Below are 15,379 nucleotides of genomic sequence, written 5' to 3'. Positions count from 1 at the left end.
TCTGGGGCTACTTATCGTCCTTTTCCTGGAGACGCCCCCATCTGGGTGGCCTCCTTGGTCAGGGCACCCCGTGTGGCCAATGGCCCCAGGGATGAGTGTAAATTGATGTCTGCTTTGTGCCTGGACCCGGATGACTGAGAACTTGACACTCATCACCCCATGAGCCAAGACAGGATGATTTTCTCTTCTTCACCCTCCCTTCTGAACACCTGATGCTCCCGTAGCATCAATGTGTCCCTTCTAGCTTGGCTAAAATCGGCACCTCTTCTGTGCCCATGTGGACAATTCTTCTTTCTCAAAAGCCACCTCAAGCGTCTTTCCACTCCCTCTCATTAAACCCAGAATAGAAACCTTTTTCTGCATTCAGTCGAATTCTACCCCACACAGTCTTCTAAGCCCTCAGCCTGTGTATGAGATCAAACACTTGCAAAGCCACGAAGAACCTCAAGACAAGACACTTAGTTCTCTCTATTTGAATTTGGGCTCAGCCCTAATCATAAAAGAGCCCCCAGCGCAGCCGTGGGACAGAGGGGAGACAGCGCTCACGCCTGCAGTGGCTGCTGAGACCGGGAGAGACTGGGGCTCCCCCAAGTTCCCACAGATGAGTCCAGGTGGAACTCATGTCCGCCTGGCACTTGGCCTAATGTTTCTTCTGGTCCCACTACCCAGCCGCCTTCGTGCCTTCCCAACAAGGAAGCTTCCTGTGCCTGTCTCCTGACATAGTTGAGATGTGCACCCTCCAGGTGGTTCTACGCCACAAAGTCCAGAAATTCCGGGGTGTGCGTGTTTCCCTAAAGGCCACGTGGGGCTTTGCCAGGCTTGCTGAGAACGGATGGGTCCTTAAAAGCAGGACACTAGGGGAGGGACCCCCTCTCCTGGCATCAGGACACCAGCCTGACGGGGACCTTGTCTGGGGTCCTGTAGTCGCTCCGAGGCTTGGTGAGTCAGGGACCCTACAACGGAAGGTCGTAGGTGAGGGGTCAGAGCAGAGCCCAGATGGGATCCAGAACTCTCGCTGCGGTGGTAAAGGACGGGGAGTGGCCCAGAGCCTGGTCTCGGGAGCACCCCATCGAGCCCAGGGGACTGTGCACCCCGATTTCTGGGAAATAAGCTTCTACTCTGAATGCAGAAGGGAATCCTGCAAACTGGAGAAAACGTGGCAGGGTAGGGCCCCTGCTGGGAGAACCACGGGGAAGGCGGGGGTGACCCACGGAGGTGGCAAAGGTGCCCTGGGAAAGGCGGTGGGTGGACAGAGGGCCGCAGGCGGGTGGGCCAGCAGCCGTCTGAGCCGCGTGGAAGCGGCCCAGGTGGGCGGCATCGAGGAATTTCCACCTGGAGGTGGACGGGTCTTCCTAGTGCGGCCTGGGGGTGCGTGCCTGGGGGAGCCGAGGGCCATCTGCTCTGGCTGGTCCTTCGACCCCACAGGGAGTGCCCCGGGCCGGGGTGAAAAGACGCAGCTCCTGGTGCCGCTGACCGAGCGGAGCAGCCTCGTGGGAGCCCTGCCTCTCTGAATCACAGGTTCCCGTCCCCAGAACGTGGGGCCCCGGGTCGGGGTCCCGCTGCTTCCTGATGACGGGCATCCTGCTGGGAAGGAGGCTTCTCGCCCCCGCCCCCCAACTCAGGCCAGGCACGGGACCTCCTGGGGGCAGCCTGGGTTTCTGAAGGCGTCTGTAAGGTTCCTCTGGACTCCTTCACGTTCTGAGTCTGGGTTTCCCTGGGGTCACCCACTGTCACCCCCTCAAAAGACAACTACTTCCGAAAACACCCCGACCTTCTACAGCTGTCACCATGAAGACTGCGGGGGGAGGGCGCGTGCAAACCTTAAGACAGAGGTGAATCTCCGAGGAGCCTGGCCTGTCCTCTTTTCAGGAGGTCCCACTAGACCTTCTCCCCAGATGTGGGAATTAAGGGTGGGCAGTGCGTTCCAGAGCCCTGGTCTCCTTCGGCTGTACTGGATCCTTCGTCTGTGACACAGATGCACTTAACTCACTAGTGCTAAAGCAGAGTTTGAAAACCACCCCCTAGAGGGACATACTGAGGACCAGAGTTAGGGCACAGGTCAGCCAGCATGGAGGAGGAGGGGGAGGGGGAGGTGGTCGAGGGGAAGGAAGAGGAAGGGATCCTGAGGGACGAGCAGGTGGAGAGGTGCTGGGTGAGCCAGAGGTAAGTACCACTGCTCCTCGTCCTACAGGCCACTCGTTAAGGCACATCTCGGAGCAGCATGGAAACCGGTTTTCCTGGATGAAATGGCTCAGATATCGGGCTCAGGCTGGAATTGGCCAAGGGCTGCTCTCCTTGGAAGGTCCCGTCACCGCTGTGCCGGCTCTGGGACGGGAGCCTGCACCAGCTCCCGTTGACCTGGTGTCAACGGGAGACAGACCGGGGCCGGGGCCACTGGGCTGGTGGGTGCAGAGGGGGCATGGGCTCTGCAGGCAGAACCCAGAAGGTGCTGGTAAAATCAGCCAAGAGCACTGGGGGTGGGGGAAGGACGGGTGCCCTCGGGGCCCTGCTGGAAGGTGGCGGCTTGTCCGCGGGGAAGTGCTCCTCTGTGCGCAGCCTTGGGGAGCTGCCTGCCGACCCCCCAGGAGGCAGGACTGCCGGTGAGCGGGGGGAGCAGCAAACTCGGGAGCGGGGAGGGAGGGTCCAGGATGCACAAAGGGTCAAGGACAGCATCGTGGCAGCTAAGGGTGGCTCAGTCCAAACCCCAGCTCCCTGTGACCTCGACGTGGAACGCATTTCTGAGTCTGGGAGCCTCACTCTCCTCATCTGTGAAATGGGGACAGCAACAGTGCCACCTCGCTGGCAGGGATCGAACAAAAGCAGTGAGTGCGATCCAGGCATGAAAGGGCACTGACACAGCATTAACTGTTTCTGCTGTTCAGAGCAAGACAGCCTGTTGCCTCCTCCTCCAGGGAGCCATCCTGACTCTACGGCCCATTGGGATTCGCTGCCGCTAATGCTGGCTTCAGCCCCTCCCCACTCCCTCCCACAGGCATAGACATTCTCCATCTGCAGGGAATCAACCACCAGAAGTCCAGCCCTTCAGCTGGGACACGATGTCCACCAGGAGGACAGTCACGGCGGGAGAAGAATGGCGTGGGGTGGAGAAAAGCCAGAGCCCGGCCGAGAGCACCCCCCGGGGGCCGGGAGAGGGGAGGGGAGGCCCAGCAGAGCTGCAGGAAGCAGGGTGAGTGGCAAAGCCAGGGACCTTAGGGCACTCATTCACTCCTTCCCGCTCTTGGACCCACTTCCACTGGGTCTGAGCACAGCCTCAGAGAAAGGAAAGGATGGGCCTGGGCTGAGACGTGTGTCCCAGGACACGGGCTCAGAGGCTGGGTCTTGGAAGCAGGCCCGAGGATCAGATGCAGTGGGTTCTCGGGGTCGGAGAGGAGCCCCCCTGGAGAGGGAATGCAGAGGTGCAGCGGCCTGCAGTCCAGGGGTGCCTTCCACCTGTGCCCGGGACCACCCCGTCAGGACCGCAGCTATGGCTCCCACACGGGCCGGTGTCCACCCTGCTGCAGGGGCCTTGGGGGGCGTTCCCGTAGTTGGTCGGGGGAGGGGGTACTTGTCACAGGGGGTGGGCAGGGGCCAGACTCCCTAAATGTCCAGCAGTCGTGCGACAGTCAATGAGTTGTGAGTGACCCTCCAGACGTTCGTAGAGACGCAAAGCCTGTTTATCTGAGCATAACCTCCCGCCCACCCCGACTCAACAGACACACTGCCTTCTGCACGGATATTCACTGAGTTCTCCGGAAATGCAGCCGCTACGTAAGTGGAAGAGCATTCGTGGTGTTTGGTCCGGAACTTTGCCAAGCACAGCTCACGATTTCAGGAAACCGCGGCACCGGTGGCTGGCGGGCCCTCCTGGGGTCACAGCTGCCCGAGGCGCTCAGGGACAGGAGGCTGAGTGCGCTTGGAGGGGAAGAGCGCCCACCCCTGGCCTACGCCCTCCTGCGGGGGACACCCTCTCGCGGACGCGCAGGCCACCTCCCCGCCCATCCCTCTCTGCCTTCCGTTCCTCACAGGACAGTTAGGATGTTACGCCGATTTTTAAAAATTCCATGTGTGTGTTAGGTTATGTTCTCTATGAATCTCACTCTCGGACAATGAAGGCGGTGCTACGCGATAATGGTTATAAAAGGCGCTGGGGCCTGAGGTGCTCGGGAGACACGGCACGGGCAGGTGCTCACCTTGAAGGCAGTTGTGCAGAGAGTGTGTGGTTGAGGCCGGGGGGAGATGGGGGGGTCTCTGGGGCTCCCGTTTGTCCGCAGGGGATGGAGTCGGGGAGCGGTCTTCCCCAGGGGCCCAAACTGCACAGGAGCGGGAAACAAATAGCCGAGAAAGGCTCAGGTTTGGGGACCAGTTCAACCCAGAGGACGGGGAGGAGCAGAAGTGTGCAGGCAGAGGTGGGCGGATCCTCTGAGCACCTCTGGTGGGACACGTGCTCCGGCAGCCACGTACATCCCCTGCACGGGGGGGGGCATCACAGCCGGGGACCTCTTGGAGGACGCGTCCCCAGCCCGGGCCTCCATCAGGCAGCGTTCCAAGGCCGCATGCATGTGAAGGGGCCAGAGAGAGCCCCAGGGGCAGAACACGGGCAATAACGACAAAGCAGGGGAAACACACCGGGCACAGGAGGTCAAGGCCTCACGGCCGCTGCTGCACCCTCTCGGGACCAAGACGACGAGTGTCCCCGGGAGTCCAGTGAACAGAGCATCTGGGACAGACCAAGGCCACCGTGGATCCCCAGTGGACACTCACCGGACACCAGGGCTGGGAGTCGGCCATCCCGACAGAACACAAGAGCAACCCTCGTGCGGGGTCTCAAACGGGCATCACCTTAGCTTGTGCCCCGGGGCATCAGCTATGTTCCAGGATTTGGGGATAAACTCGGAGACAGCTATGCCTGGGGGAGGGGAGGGGAGCTACAGCAGCGAGCACATAACCACACACCCAGAGCGGGACGATGGAGACCCCGGGCGGCACACAGAAGAGGGGGGCTGGCGGCACCGGACACGGCAAGGAGGGAGACACGCGCACACGGCTGGACGAGGCATCCGGCACGGGTGGCCCGCCCGCACCACACAGCTCCCTCAGCCCCGAGAGGGCGGTGACACGGGAGCAGAATCAGCCGTGACGGGGCGACAGCGGGCTGCTCGCATCTGCTCAGGCTGCTCTGTCTGCTGGGGCTTTATCACGCCTCCCTCCCTCAGCAACTTGCTTTGAAAATACTCTCTGGGCATCCAGGCAACAGCTGTGAGGGACGCATCATTCTAGGGAACAAACTAGCCCGGCTTTCCTTGGGAAGGCTCGTTCTGTAAGCTCACAAGGGGAAGACTCGGCAGTGCCGACCCCAAACGAGCCAATCTGATGACATGAAGCAGGTTAGAACGGTGGGTTTTCCCCAGGACCTGCCGGCTCTGCATGCAAACAAAGGGTGCCGTGCACACTTAATATCATTGCTACGTTTCACGGTAAGTAGCATATTTTACAGTCCAAATGCCAGGAAATCTGAATGCTGCTTTCAAATCGGATCTATTTTATTTCACAGCAGGTGAATAGCTACCAAACAGGTATTATTATTTTTTTTTAAAGCATCAGCACAGATTTTACATTCTCACACATAAACACACACACACCGCCCCCCGCCCAGAATAATGCATTAAGAAATCTGTTTGAAAACACCTCCCTCTCTTCACCATCTATACATAACTAAAACGTAATTACATAGCCACTCCGTCTCGAAACCTAGCAACAGTATCCAAGCGATCCTTGGGCGGCTCGTCAGACACCCAAACTCACACATCAGCTCAATGGACTTCATTTAAAAAAAGCAAAACCTCTCGCTTCTCTCCCCGTAGCTGCGGAAGGACAAGATATAGGAAAACAAACCTTGTTCCACTGAAGAAGAACAACCCATGTCATTTAATCCATCTGACACTGCATCTCCCCACAGAGCCAGGCAAAAACAAAAATAACAAAGGTGGTAAAAAATAGGTTATCCCAGTCCAAAGCTCATCAGCTTGCAACATGCTTAATCTTTGCATGACTATTTCGGATTCGAGCTCCCCAGCTCCCCAACAGCCTTGCTTTGGGGGACCTCCATCCTACAGAAGCCATCGCAAATGCTCGATGGCAAAAGCTTTTAAGACCTGCTGGGCTCATGGACTCAGCCGCAGCTCAGCAATGGATGACAACAAGCAAGATTAACTTGGGTATTCACGCTCGCTTTTAAACCATCACTTTCTCTGAGTAAGCAAATGAGATAACCAAATGGAGGTCACGTTTAATTTTTTTAAAGAGGAAGGGAGTTTAAAAAAAAAAAAAAAAAAAATGAACCACAGCTCCGGTGAGCAGCAACATACATGCTGGCGGGGCTGTGAACAGAACGCTTCACGACAAGATGCAATCTCTCTTTTAAAGGGATAGGGTTCTATCTACACGGCGAGCTGGATCCACTTCCGGATTCTACAGACCTCGGAGGGCCCATGAATCACCTCCTGTGTTTCAATACGGTTAGCGTCTTCCCCTAGAGCCACAACGGAGCTTGCTCGGTGCCCTGATTTCTCGGCGGGGCACTTTTGTGTCTGGAAAACGAAGGCTGGCTCCACGAAGGTGGCTTGAGGCGGGGGGGATATTCGAGCCGTTAAAGGGACTTTTTCAGAAAGGCATCCCATTGATTAGGCTGCATGTAGAAAGTCAGGAAAATGTGTAGCATTTCAATGTGCTCACTCTGAACACCAAAATCAACCCCACGCCTAACTTGGAATCTGGGGGATCCTTCCACCACGTTTACCTTCAGAAATGCAACCCAACACGATTTAGGCAAAGGTGAGTCTTACCTTCATTTCCTCTGAGTTCAGGATCCTGACGTGTGAAGCTGTGTTCTCCAGAATGGTGTCCCAGCCCCCATTGAGCCCCACTAAATGTCTGATAAACACAAGCCTGCTAGCAAGCACCACGGGCACCTCCTGACAGAGGCAAGAGCCAGCAGCCTCAGATACAGGACGTGAGTCCCCATTCTTCTGGATCGCTGCTACGCTGCGGTACAGCTTATAAGTCAAATTTTGCTGAAGATCATAAGGTAGAAATACGGCCCCCGCTCCATCCCTCTCCAGCACCCCGACCGTGATTCCTGAGGCTGCAACAGGAGGCAAACGGCCTGTGAAGTTCCCCAGCAATCATACCAGACACCTACCACTCAAGAGTCCGGGGGCAGACGAAAGATAGCCCTGACCAAGACAGACTCTGACAGCACCCTCCCGGGTCACAGGGGTCAGAGGAGCCAAGCCACAGAAGCTGGAGCGGAAAAGCCATGTGGCCAGGGAGCCTCACACACGACCAACTGGAGACCCCCAATCTCATATGGCCCCAGGAAGACCTGCTGCGTGGGCGGAGAGCACTGCCCCCAGCACGACCCACTGCCCCCTGCCCCCGCCTCTGACGATGCTTGGGGGGCAGAGAACATTCCACTCGGGCAAACACATCCAAGCCAGGAATCGATTTGCCCACAAGGGCTCGGCTCCTTGACACCCCACTCCAGGTGCCGGGAAATCGGGATTTTATGTCAAGAAGAGCGGGCGGGGAGGGGCTGAATGCGGAGTGGGAACACCGGCGGGGGAGGGGGTCACTCACTCAGCGGACATTTACTGAGGCCCCACTGTGCGCCAGGCACTGTAACAGCCCAGAGTGACAGTCATACAGCAATGAAAGTGCCCTCCGGGGGGTTGATGGCAGCCCCCAAAAGACGTGTCCGAGTCCTAATCCCTGGATCCTATCATCGGGACCTTATTTGGAAGCAGGGTCTTTGCAGATGTAATTAATTTCAGGATCTCAAGGAGAGATGGTCCCGGATTTCGGGTGGGCCCTAAATATAGAGGCTGATGGCCTTACCAGAGGAAGCAGAGGAGATCTGGGACACGGCAGAGAGGAAGGCGGTGTGAAGGAGCAGGGAGGCATCTCCTTGGCCCCAGGAATGCCAAGCACTGGCAGCTACCATCAGGAGCTGGGAGAGAGGCGAGGAAGGAACCTGACCTGGAGCACCCAGAGGCAAACAGCCCTGCCGACACCTTGACTTTGGACTTCCAGCCTCCAGAACCGCGAGAGAATACATTTCGGCTGTTTGAAGCCACCCAGTTGGTGGCATTTTGTTATGGCAGCCCCATCCTCGTGTTCTGTGCAAGCCCACCAGAGATGGGGGCAGGGCAGGCAGGCCTGGAGGGTCAGAGGGAAGCAGAGGTAGACTGGGGCTCAGATGTCCAGCGTCAGAACTGCTGGAGGATGGAAAACGGCGATGGCAGGGGGCCACCCCAGACCTCCTGGGTCAGGTTCTCGGTGGGGAGGGGCTGCTCTGAGCACCTGCTTTCTACACAAGCTCCCCAGGGGCACCCACACCTGGCACGCGCTGCCGGCCACTGGGGAGCCTCGGAGGGTTTCTGTCGGCGCGTCAAGAACAGTGAGGAACAGGAAAGAACTCCCCATCTAGGGGATTGACTGCCAGAAACACAGAAGGCTCGCTGGGGTGGGGGACGAAAAAGCAGCCGAGGTGCCTGGGGACGGGGACGTGGGGGAAGCGGGGTGGATGCAACAATCACAGAGGCCGAGTGCATGGGGAGCTGCTTTTCTGAGCAGACGTGCACCATTCTCCCTGGGACAGCGGTTGATGGGCAGTTCCCCGTTTGGAAGGTCCGGGGTCTGCGGTCCTTTCAACGAACTCCTGAACCTCGGGGGCAGGGAGGCAAGGAGGACATCGCCCTCTGTGTCATCAGCTCCTAAAGGGCCAGGCCTGGGACAAACGAATGTTTCCGAAGCCCCAGATGAGCAGGGGGCCCAAGGGGAGAGAATGCACCAAGAAATGCTCCTGGAAAGACGGCGGCGGAGGGGAAAGAGGAGGCCCCTTAGGAACTTGACAGTTCACCTCCTCCCAGGCCTTCCAGGGGTGTTCAAGCACAGCACAGCGGGGGGGAAAGGCTGTCTCCGCCTTTCCCGGGAGGCGTGAATTCTTCCCGAGACTGGAACGAACTGGGGGGCAGGGGTGTCGGAGTTCTGAACCAATGACTTCTGAGGTTTTCCTGTCAGAACTCTTCCCTTCGGTCGCCCCACGGAGGTGGCTCTATCCCCAAAGCTTGTCCTCCTGCCTCCTGTTCTCTGTCCCTCCTCCAGAGAGCAGCTTGCAGGCCGTGTCCTTCCTCGGCAAGGCCTCCTGAGGACGCTGACCCCGCAGGGGAGAAGCGGTCCCGGTGCCCTTGAATATGTCACAGCAGGCGGGAAGCATCAGGCTCGACGTTTCTCTCTGAAATGTGCAAACTAAATGTGGAAGCCAGGGAGGAATCAGGACTAGGAGAGAAAGCAATGGACTCCGTAGGTGAGGGCTTAACCTGGGCCTTGGATGAAGACAGGGAGGCTCTAGGGCAGGATTTCCCCCCTGAAAACCCACACACGGGCGGTGAGAGGCCTGCCTGAGCCGCGACGCCTTTTCCGGGGTCGTCCTGACAGCACAGCTCGGGACTGCTGGCCTGCAGGGCCCGTACCTCAGTCCTAATCCTACTGATTCTCGGATGACCCCTCTGCAGCCCCCAGGCCCAGCCTCACGCTGCCCCCGAAGTGTCCTCCTCCTCCCCTGCCCCTGCCCTCTCAGCCCACCTGGGGAGCAGAGTTCGGCGGAGAGATGCTCAACTCTGGCCGCCACAGAGCGCTAAGCCTGAACCAGGAGGCCCAGAGGAGAGCTTCCTATGGGACCATCCCCTGTCAGCGGTCTGGGACCCAAGAACCCTCTTCTTCCTTCTCCCTCCCTCCACCCACGCGTCCAGCCCCGGTTCCAGCGCCAGCCTGTGTGAAGACCCCCAACCTCCCCTGCCCCAGCCTGCGTTGCTGCCTGAAGCCCTGGCGTGCAGCCCCCTGTTCTAGGCTCACAGGGAGGCAGGGAGACTGGCGGTGGAGAGCCCAGAGCCCCCCAGAGTCATGTGAGCCTGGCTTCAAGGCCTGGCCCAGCCAATCACTCTACCACGTGGTTCTGGGAGAGTCCCGCCTGGGAGATGCCACTGGAGCCCTGCCCACACCCGCTGGCACTCAGTGTGCGGGGTACATGGGCCAGTTGCCCCTACGGGCACCTGCGTCTCCCCGAGGAGGGTCCTCCCTGGCACGGAGCAGGCCTGAACTAACAAGAACTTGACCTGGTGGGTAAATATACAAGTCACCTCGCCCCTGGGGTGAGACAAGGCCAAGGCGCGCTCCCGCGACCCCCCCGGAGGTCCTGATGGGACTGGGTCTCAGGTGCCTGCGGTACCTGCTGGTTAAGGCACCTGAGCTGGCGTCCTGTCCCTTCCAGACTTACTCTCCGTGCTCCCACCGCTGCCTCCTGGCACCACCTCCACGGCAAACCACTTCCCTCAAATCCTTGCCTCAAGGTCTGCTTCTGGGGGAAACTCAACCCAAGTGCCAACGTCCCATGTCAGCTTCGTCCTTGGTCACACGCAGACAGCGACCGCATCCTTGGAGGAGCATGGGATGCTGGGCTCGCAGGCTCAGAAAGGGTTGGCTGTTTCCCTGGGCTTATTCCTTCCCCCAGGGGCAGGGCGGCTTTCTGAGATGGCAGGCACCGACCCGCACGCGGGACTTAGCCAGACTCACACGGGGGGTGGGACAGCGCCAGACCCTCCCCCCCGCCACGCCCAGCATCCAGCCTCGCCGGTAACGAGGGGAGATGCAAAGCTGGGGGGGGCCTCAGGGCACAGAGCAAACAACCGGGTTCAAACCTCGAGGTTTAGTTAACACGACGCTGGATCGGGATCTTAGGATGGATTTACTGTGCGTCTGAGAATGAATGCATTGAGTGACATCTGCACCCACGAGGGACCCACAGCTTCCGTGCCCTTCATCGCCTCTCTGTGAAATTTTCAATAGAATCCACTTGAACGGCACAGTTTGCTAGTTCACGATCACAGACGCTGAGTCAGACGACCCAGAGGAGAGCAGAGGACTCTTTTTTCCCCTTCTTTGGAGGTGCTGAAAGGACCCAGCAGGGAAGCAGATTTCCCGTACTATCCTTTCCCTTCGGGACACGCCAGGGAAAGCCCATGGCGCAGGTAACGAGGGGCATGGATTGACAGGAAAAGCCACCCCGCATCCTCACTGAGCCCCAGGGCATCTACAAAGGTACAGCAGGCAGACCTCAAACCTCAATCCCCGCACCATGACCCACGGAAGTCACTCGCGCCCACCGTGACTACCCCATCTCTCGACAGGGCAAGCCCTTTACAGTTTAAAGAAATCATTGATTCGAGCGGGTGAGTGGTGATTAAAATGTGTTCACCCAACAAACAGGTATTATTTTTATAATAAGAAAACCTGTTTGTAGAGAGGTGTTTGCATCCCAGATAGGAAATGGAAGAGACAAGCCAGGAACCTCCCCGACCTGGGTTTTAACATGGGCACTTTTTGAGCAGGATGGGTTCATGGCTGGGGTGGGGAGGGGTGTGAACGTGTAGGGCAGGGCTTGGGGGCAGGGGGTGGAGTCCCTAGTTTCTCTCGGCTCCCTTCCGACGGCTGGGTAAGGAAACCACTTCACGCCTCCCCCTGGCGTGCGGGTCCCAGGCAAGGGAAAGTGAAAACAACAAGGGTAGGTAGCCCCAAGTTTGTCACCATCGCAGAAACTCGGAGATCCAGGGGTCCTTGGGGCCATTAACCATCCCGCGGTCATGCTTGGGGCCTGCACACCTGTCTTCTTGGATGCCTGCCCTGCTCAACAGAGCTCCCATTCCCTTCACAGGACCCGGTATTTTTGGACCTCAAGCCAACCCTGTCCGACTGTACTGCTCTCTCGTCTTAGGGGGGTGGTGGTTAGAGTTGGAGAGCTCAGTTCATTTCCTAAAGCACTTTGCGGACGTGAGCTCGCCCATCTGCACGATGTGCTTAGGAAGATGCTGACGTGGCCATGGCAGAGGCCCGGATCTCAGAGCAATTAGGAGGTCCGCCCCGGCTCGCGTCAGCATCGGGCGCAGCCTCTGGGAGGCCCCGATGCTCGGCACAGGGGACCGGATGAGGCAAGCAGGCAGCCAGCTCCGCATCCTTGTGCGATTCTCAGGGGCAGGCGGGCGCCCGCCAGACATTCGACACGGTAAAGACTGGACAGCCAAACACACGGTATCGCTCGCCCCCAGCCCCAAACTCAGGGTGAGGGGCACAGGCAACAAGACACAGACGCCATCTGGCTACTTCTCCAGGCGCCCTGGACCCCCGCTGCCCACCCCATCCCCCCCGATGGGATGGTACCATCTTGAAATCTCACCGCTGCTGGTCCAGTAGGACTGCTCCCCGCTGCATGTCCTGTGTAAGCCCGGGGCTGGAGGAAACAGGCCAGCGGGCTCTTCCAAGATGCAAGACTGGGCCCAGCCGCCGGCAGGGCGATGGGAGAGGGGAGGAGCCCCAGAGACAGTCCTCCTGGTTGGCACGAGGGGTACTAGAAAGGGGAGTGGTCATCAGCAGACAGTGGGAGGGATGCAGAGGAGGGAGGGGAGGGGACGCCCCTGGCTCTTTCCTGCTTCATGTCGTTGGCATCTCTTACTTTGAATGGAATCATGTACGTTACAGAGTCTTCCCATAAGCCCATCTCCATGAGTTGCAAAGTGATCTGGTTCTCTGGATGGCGAGCAATGCCCTGCAGCCACTGCCGGCGTCCTCGCCTGACGTCTAAGGTTTTCCTTACCCCAACCCTGCCAAGAGTTAAGAAACCGGAGCAACAGAGGCGGAGAAGATGCTAGCACTCTGCTTTCCGTGAAGTTTTGCTAAAAGCAGACTCTGAACCAATCTAACGAGGCGACCAATCAAACGGAACCCCTCACAGTTCATTTGCCACCAGCCTACTTACCGATGTCGGTTTCCTTGTGGTTCTTGATGTACTCAGCCAGCTCGAAGTTACCAGCTATGATCGCCACCTGCAAGAGTGGGAATCACGTTAAAGCGCCAAGTGCAGGACACTCTTCCACATCCTGACGGCCTGACAGCAGAATGAGCCCAAACAGAACTTCCTTTTTTAAAAACAAGAGATACTCCCTTTTTTCCGGTTTATTGAGATACAGTTGATACCCAGCACAAAGTTGAAGGTGTACAGCATAATGACTTGACTTACATATTTTGCGAAATGACCACAATAAGTTTAGTTCAGGTCCATCACCTCATATGGTTCCAAAAATTTTTTTTCTTTGTGATGAGAACATGGGGGATCTACTGTCTTAGCAACCTTCACGTGTACCACACGGCAGCATTACCTGTAACCATCGCGCTGAATGTGACATCCCCAGGCTAATTTATCTTGTAACTGGAAGTCCAACTTTGGACCACCTTCCCCCACTTCCCCCACCCCCTGCCTCTGGGAACCACAGATCTGATCTCTTTTTCTATGAGTTTGGTTTAGATTCCACTCGAAGTGAGATCATAGAGTATTTGTCTTTCTCTGTCTGATTTCAGACAGCATAGTGCCCTCAAGGCCCATCCATGGTGTGGACCAATCGTAACTGCTAAAACGGCAGCTACAACACCCATCGGTCCCACGCAGAGGCACACCTTCCCACTTTGCCCCTCTCTAGGCCCCTGGGCGTTCTTCGACAGCGAGGCCGTCATTCTGTGAGAATCTACGTGAGACAGTCCTCGGCCCAGGAGGCCACAGCGGGGGCAGTTCAAGGGGCTGAGCCTGGAAACTCCCATGGACCACGTCCTGCGTTCCCACCAAGCCCAACCGGTCCCTACACCCTCCCCTGGGGGGGAATCTATTCCTCTGATCGGTCCCCATAACTGGAGGGAGGGGGAAATCTCGAAAAAGCATTCAAAGCTGTTCACTGGTTTTCACTCAAGCAGAAAAAAACTCCACCCATGCACCTGTGCACGGCAACAAACGCAGCACCTACAGGAAACGGTCCAACTTGAGACCTACAGATGCACTGACTAAAGTAAAGAGGCCACGTGGTCCCTGATGCACTGTGGCAGCCAGACAGGCGAAGCCAAAGTCCCCTGGAGTAGCCTGGGGCTCCTGGGGAGACCTGAACCAGAGCCCCCATGGGCAGGGCTCTCCGTGCCCCAGACGGGGAGACCTGGTGGGCCCAGGGGCGGCCGTCTCCACCCTCAAATGAGCCGGGCGTTCAGATGCCAGCCTGCAGACACACACATGGACCGTCAGTCAACTTTCAGTGATGATGTGGGTGGGCCTTCCCCAGTCCTCTGGAGGCCTTCAGAGCACAAACTGAGATTTCCTAGAGGAGAAATTCTGCCTCAATTTGTAGCACCAGCTCCTGCCTGCATTCCCAGCCTGCCCTTCCGACTGCAGACCTGCTGGCTCCCACAGTCCTGGGAGCCAACTCCGTACAAGCAACCTCTTAAATAGATATATACATATATATATCTCCATCCTGCCAGCTCTGTTTCCCTGGAGAACCCTGATTGATACAGCTTCACATGGGGGCCGGGGGCTGCGGCGCTACGGAGACCCAGGGACCCCAGGCTCCCGTCCTTGGAAGTGACATTGATTTCAACTCTTGGGCCCCACCCAATGCTAGGTGTCCTCCAAGGATGCCACCGACAGGAGCAGCCCGTAGCCAAATCCAGCCCCCTCCCCGGCCTGCTAATCTCAGGGGAGCCATGGATGTGGAGAAACTGGAAGGCCTGTGTATTGCTGGTGGGGACGCAAAATGGTACAGCTGCTGTGGAAAACAGCATTCGGGTTCCTCAAAAAAATTCCACATATGGGATTTCCCTGGTGGTCCAGTGGCTAAGACTCCACACTCCCAATGCAGGGGCCCTGGGTTCGCTCCCTGGTCAGGGAACTAGATCCCACCCACATGCCGCAACTAAAAGATCCCGCATGCCACAGCGAAGATCCTGTGTGCTGCGACTAAGACCCGGCACAGCCAAATGAGTAAGTAAGTAAATAAATAAATTTTTTTTTTAATTCCACATAGAACTACTACATGATCCAGCCGTTCCACTTCTGGGGATGCAACCAAAGGATCTGAAAGCAGTTATTGTATAATGGTTACTTTTATGTGTCATCTTGACTGGGCCACAGGGGGCCTAGACATTTGGCCAAAAATTATTCTGGGTGTTTTGGGGAGGGTGTTTCTGGATGAGATTAACATCTGACTCAGTAGACTGAGTAAAGCAGATTGCCCTCCCTAGTGTGGGTGGGCCTCATCTAATCAGTTGACGACCTGACTAGAACAAAAAGGCTGAGTAAGAGGGAACTCCTGCTGCCTGACTGTGAGCTGGGACATCTCCCTTTTCCAGCCTTCAAACTCTGAAAAGTGTCAGCTTTTCTTGGATCTTGAGCCTGCTGGCTTTTGGATTGAAACTTACACCATCGGCTCTCCTGGGCCTCCAGCTCGCCATGACC

General features: G+C 57.5%; 1 protein-coding gene across 4 annotated transcripts in view; it reads right to left on the bottom strand.

Moving 5' to 3' along the window:
• Positions 1-15,379, bottom strand: part of SHANK2 (SH3 and multiple ankyrin repeat domains 2) — a 473,760-nt gene that overhangs the window by 249,167 nt on the left and 209,214 nt on the right. For 2 of the 4 annotated variants that reach the window (XM_057553698.1, XM_057553699.1), the window contains exons 11-12: positions 12,866-12,932; positions 12,287-12,457 (exon numbers count right to left, since the gene is read on the bottom strand). In XM_057553698.1, the coding sequence (XP_057409681.1) occupies positions 12,287-12,457; positions 12,866-12,932 (238 nt within the window). The remainder of the gene's footprint in view (positions 1-12,286; positions 12,458-12,865; positions 12,933-15,379) is intronic. The other 2 variants (XM_057553701.1, XM_057553700.1) reach the window with 1 other exon arrangement.

This window comes from Balaenoptera acutorostrata, chromosome 9 (assembly GCF_949987535.1).
Source record: "Balaenoptera acutorostrata chromosome 9, mBalAcu1.1, whole genome shotgun sequence".
NCBI classification, from domain to species: domain Eukaryota; kingdom Metazoa; phylum Chordata; class Mammalia; order Artiodactyla; family Balaenopteridae; genus Balaenoptera; species Balaenoptera acutorostrata.
This window is presented reverse-complemented; position numbering and strand designations above follow the sequence as displayed.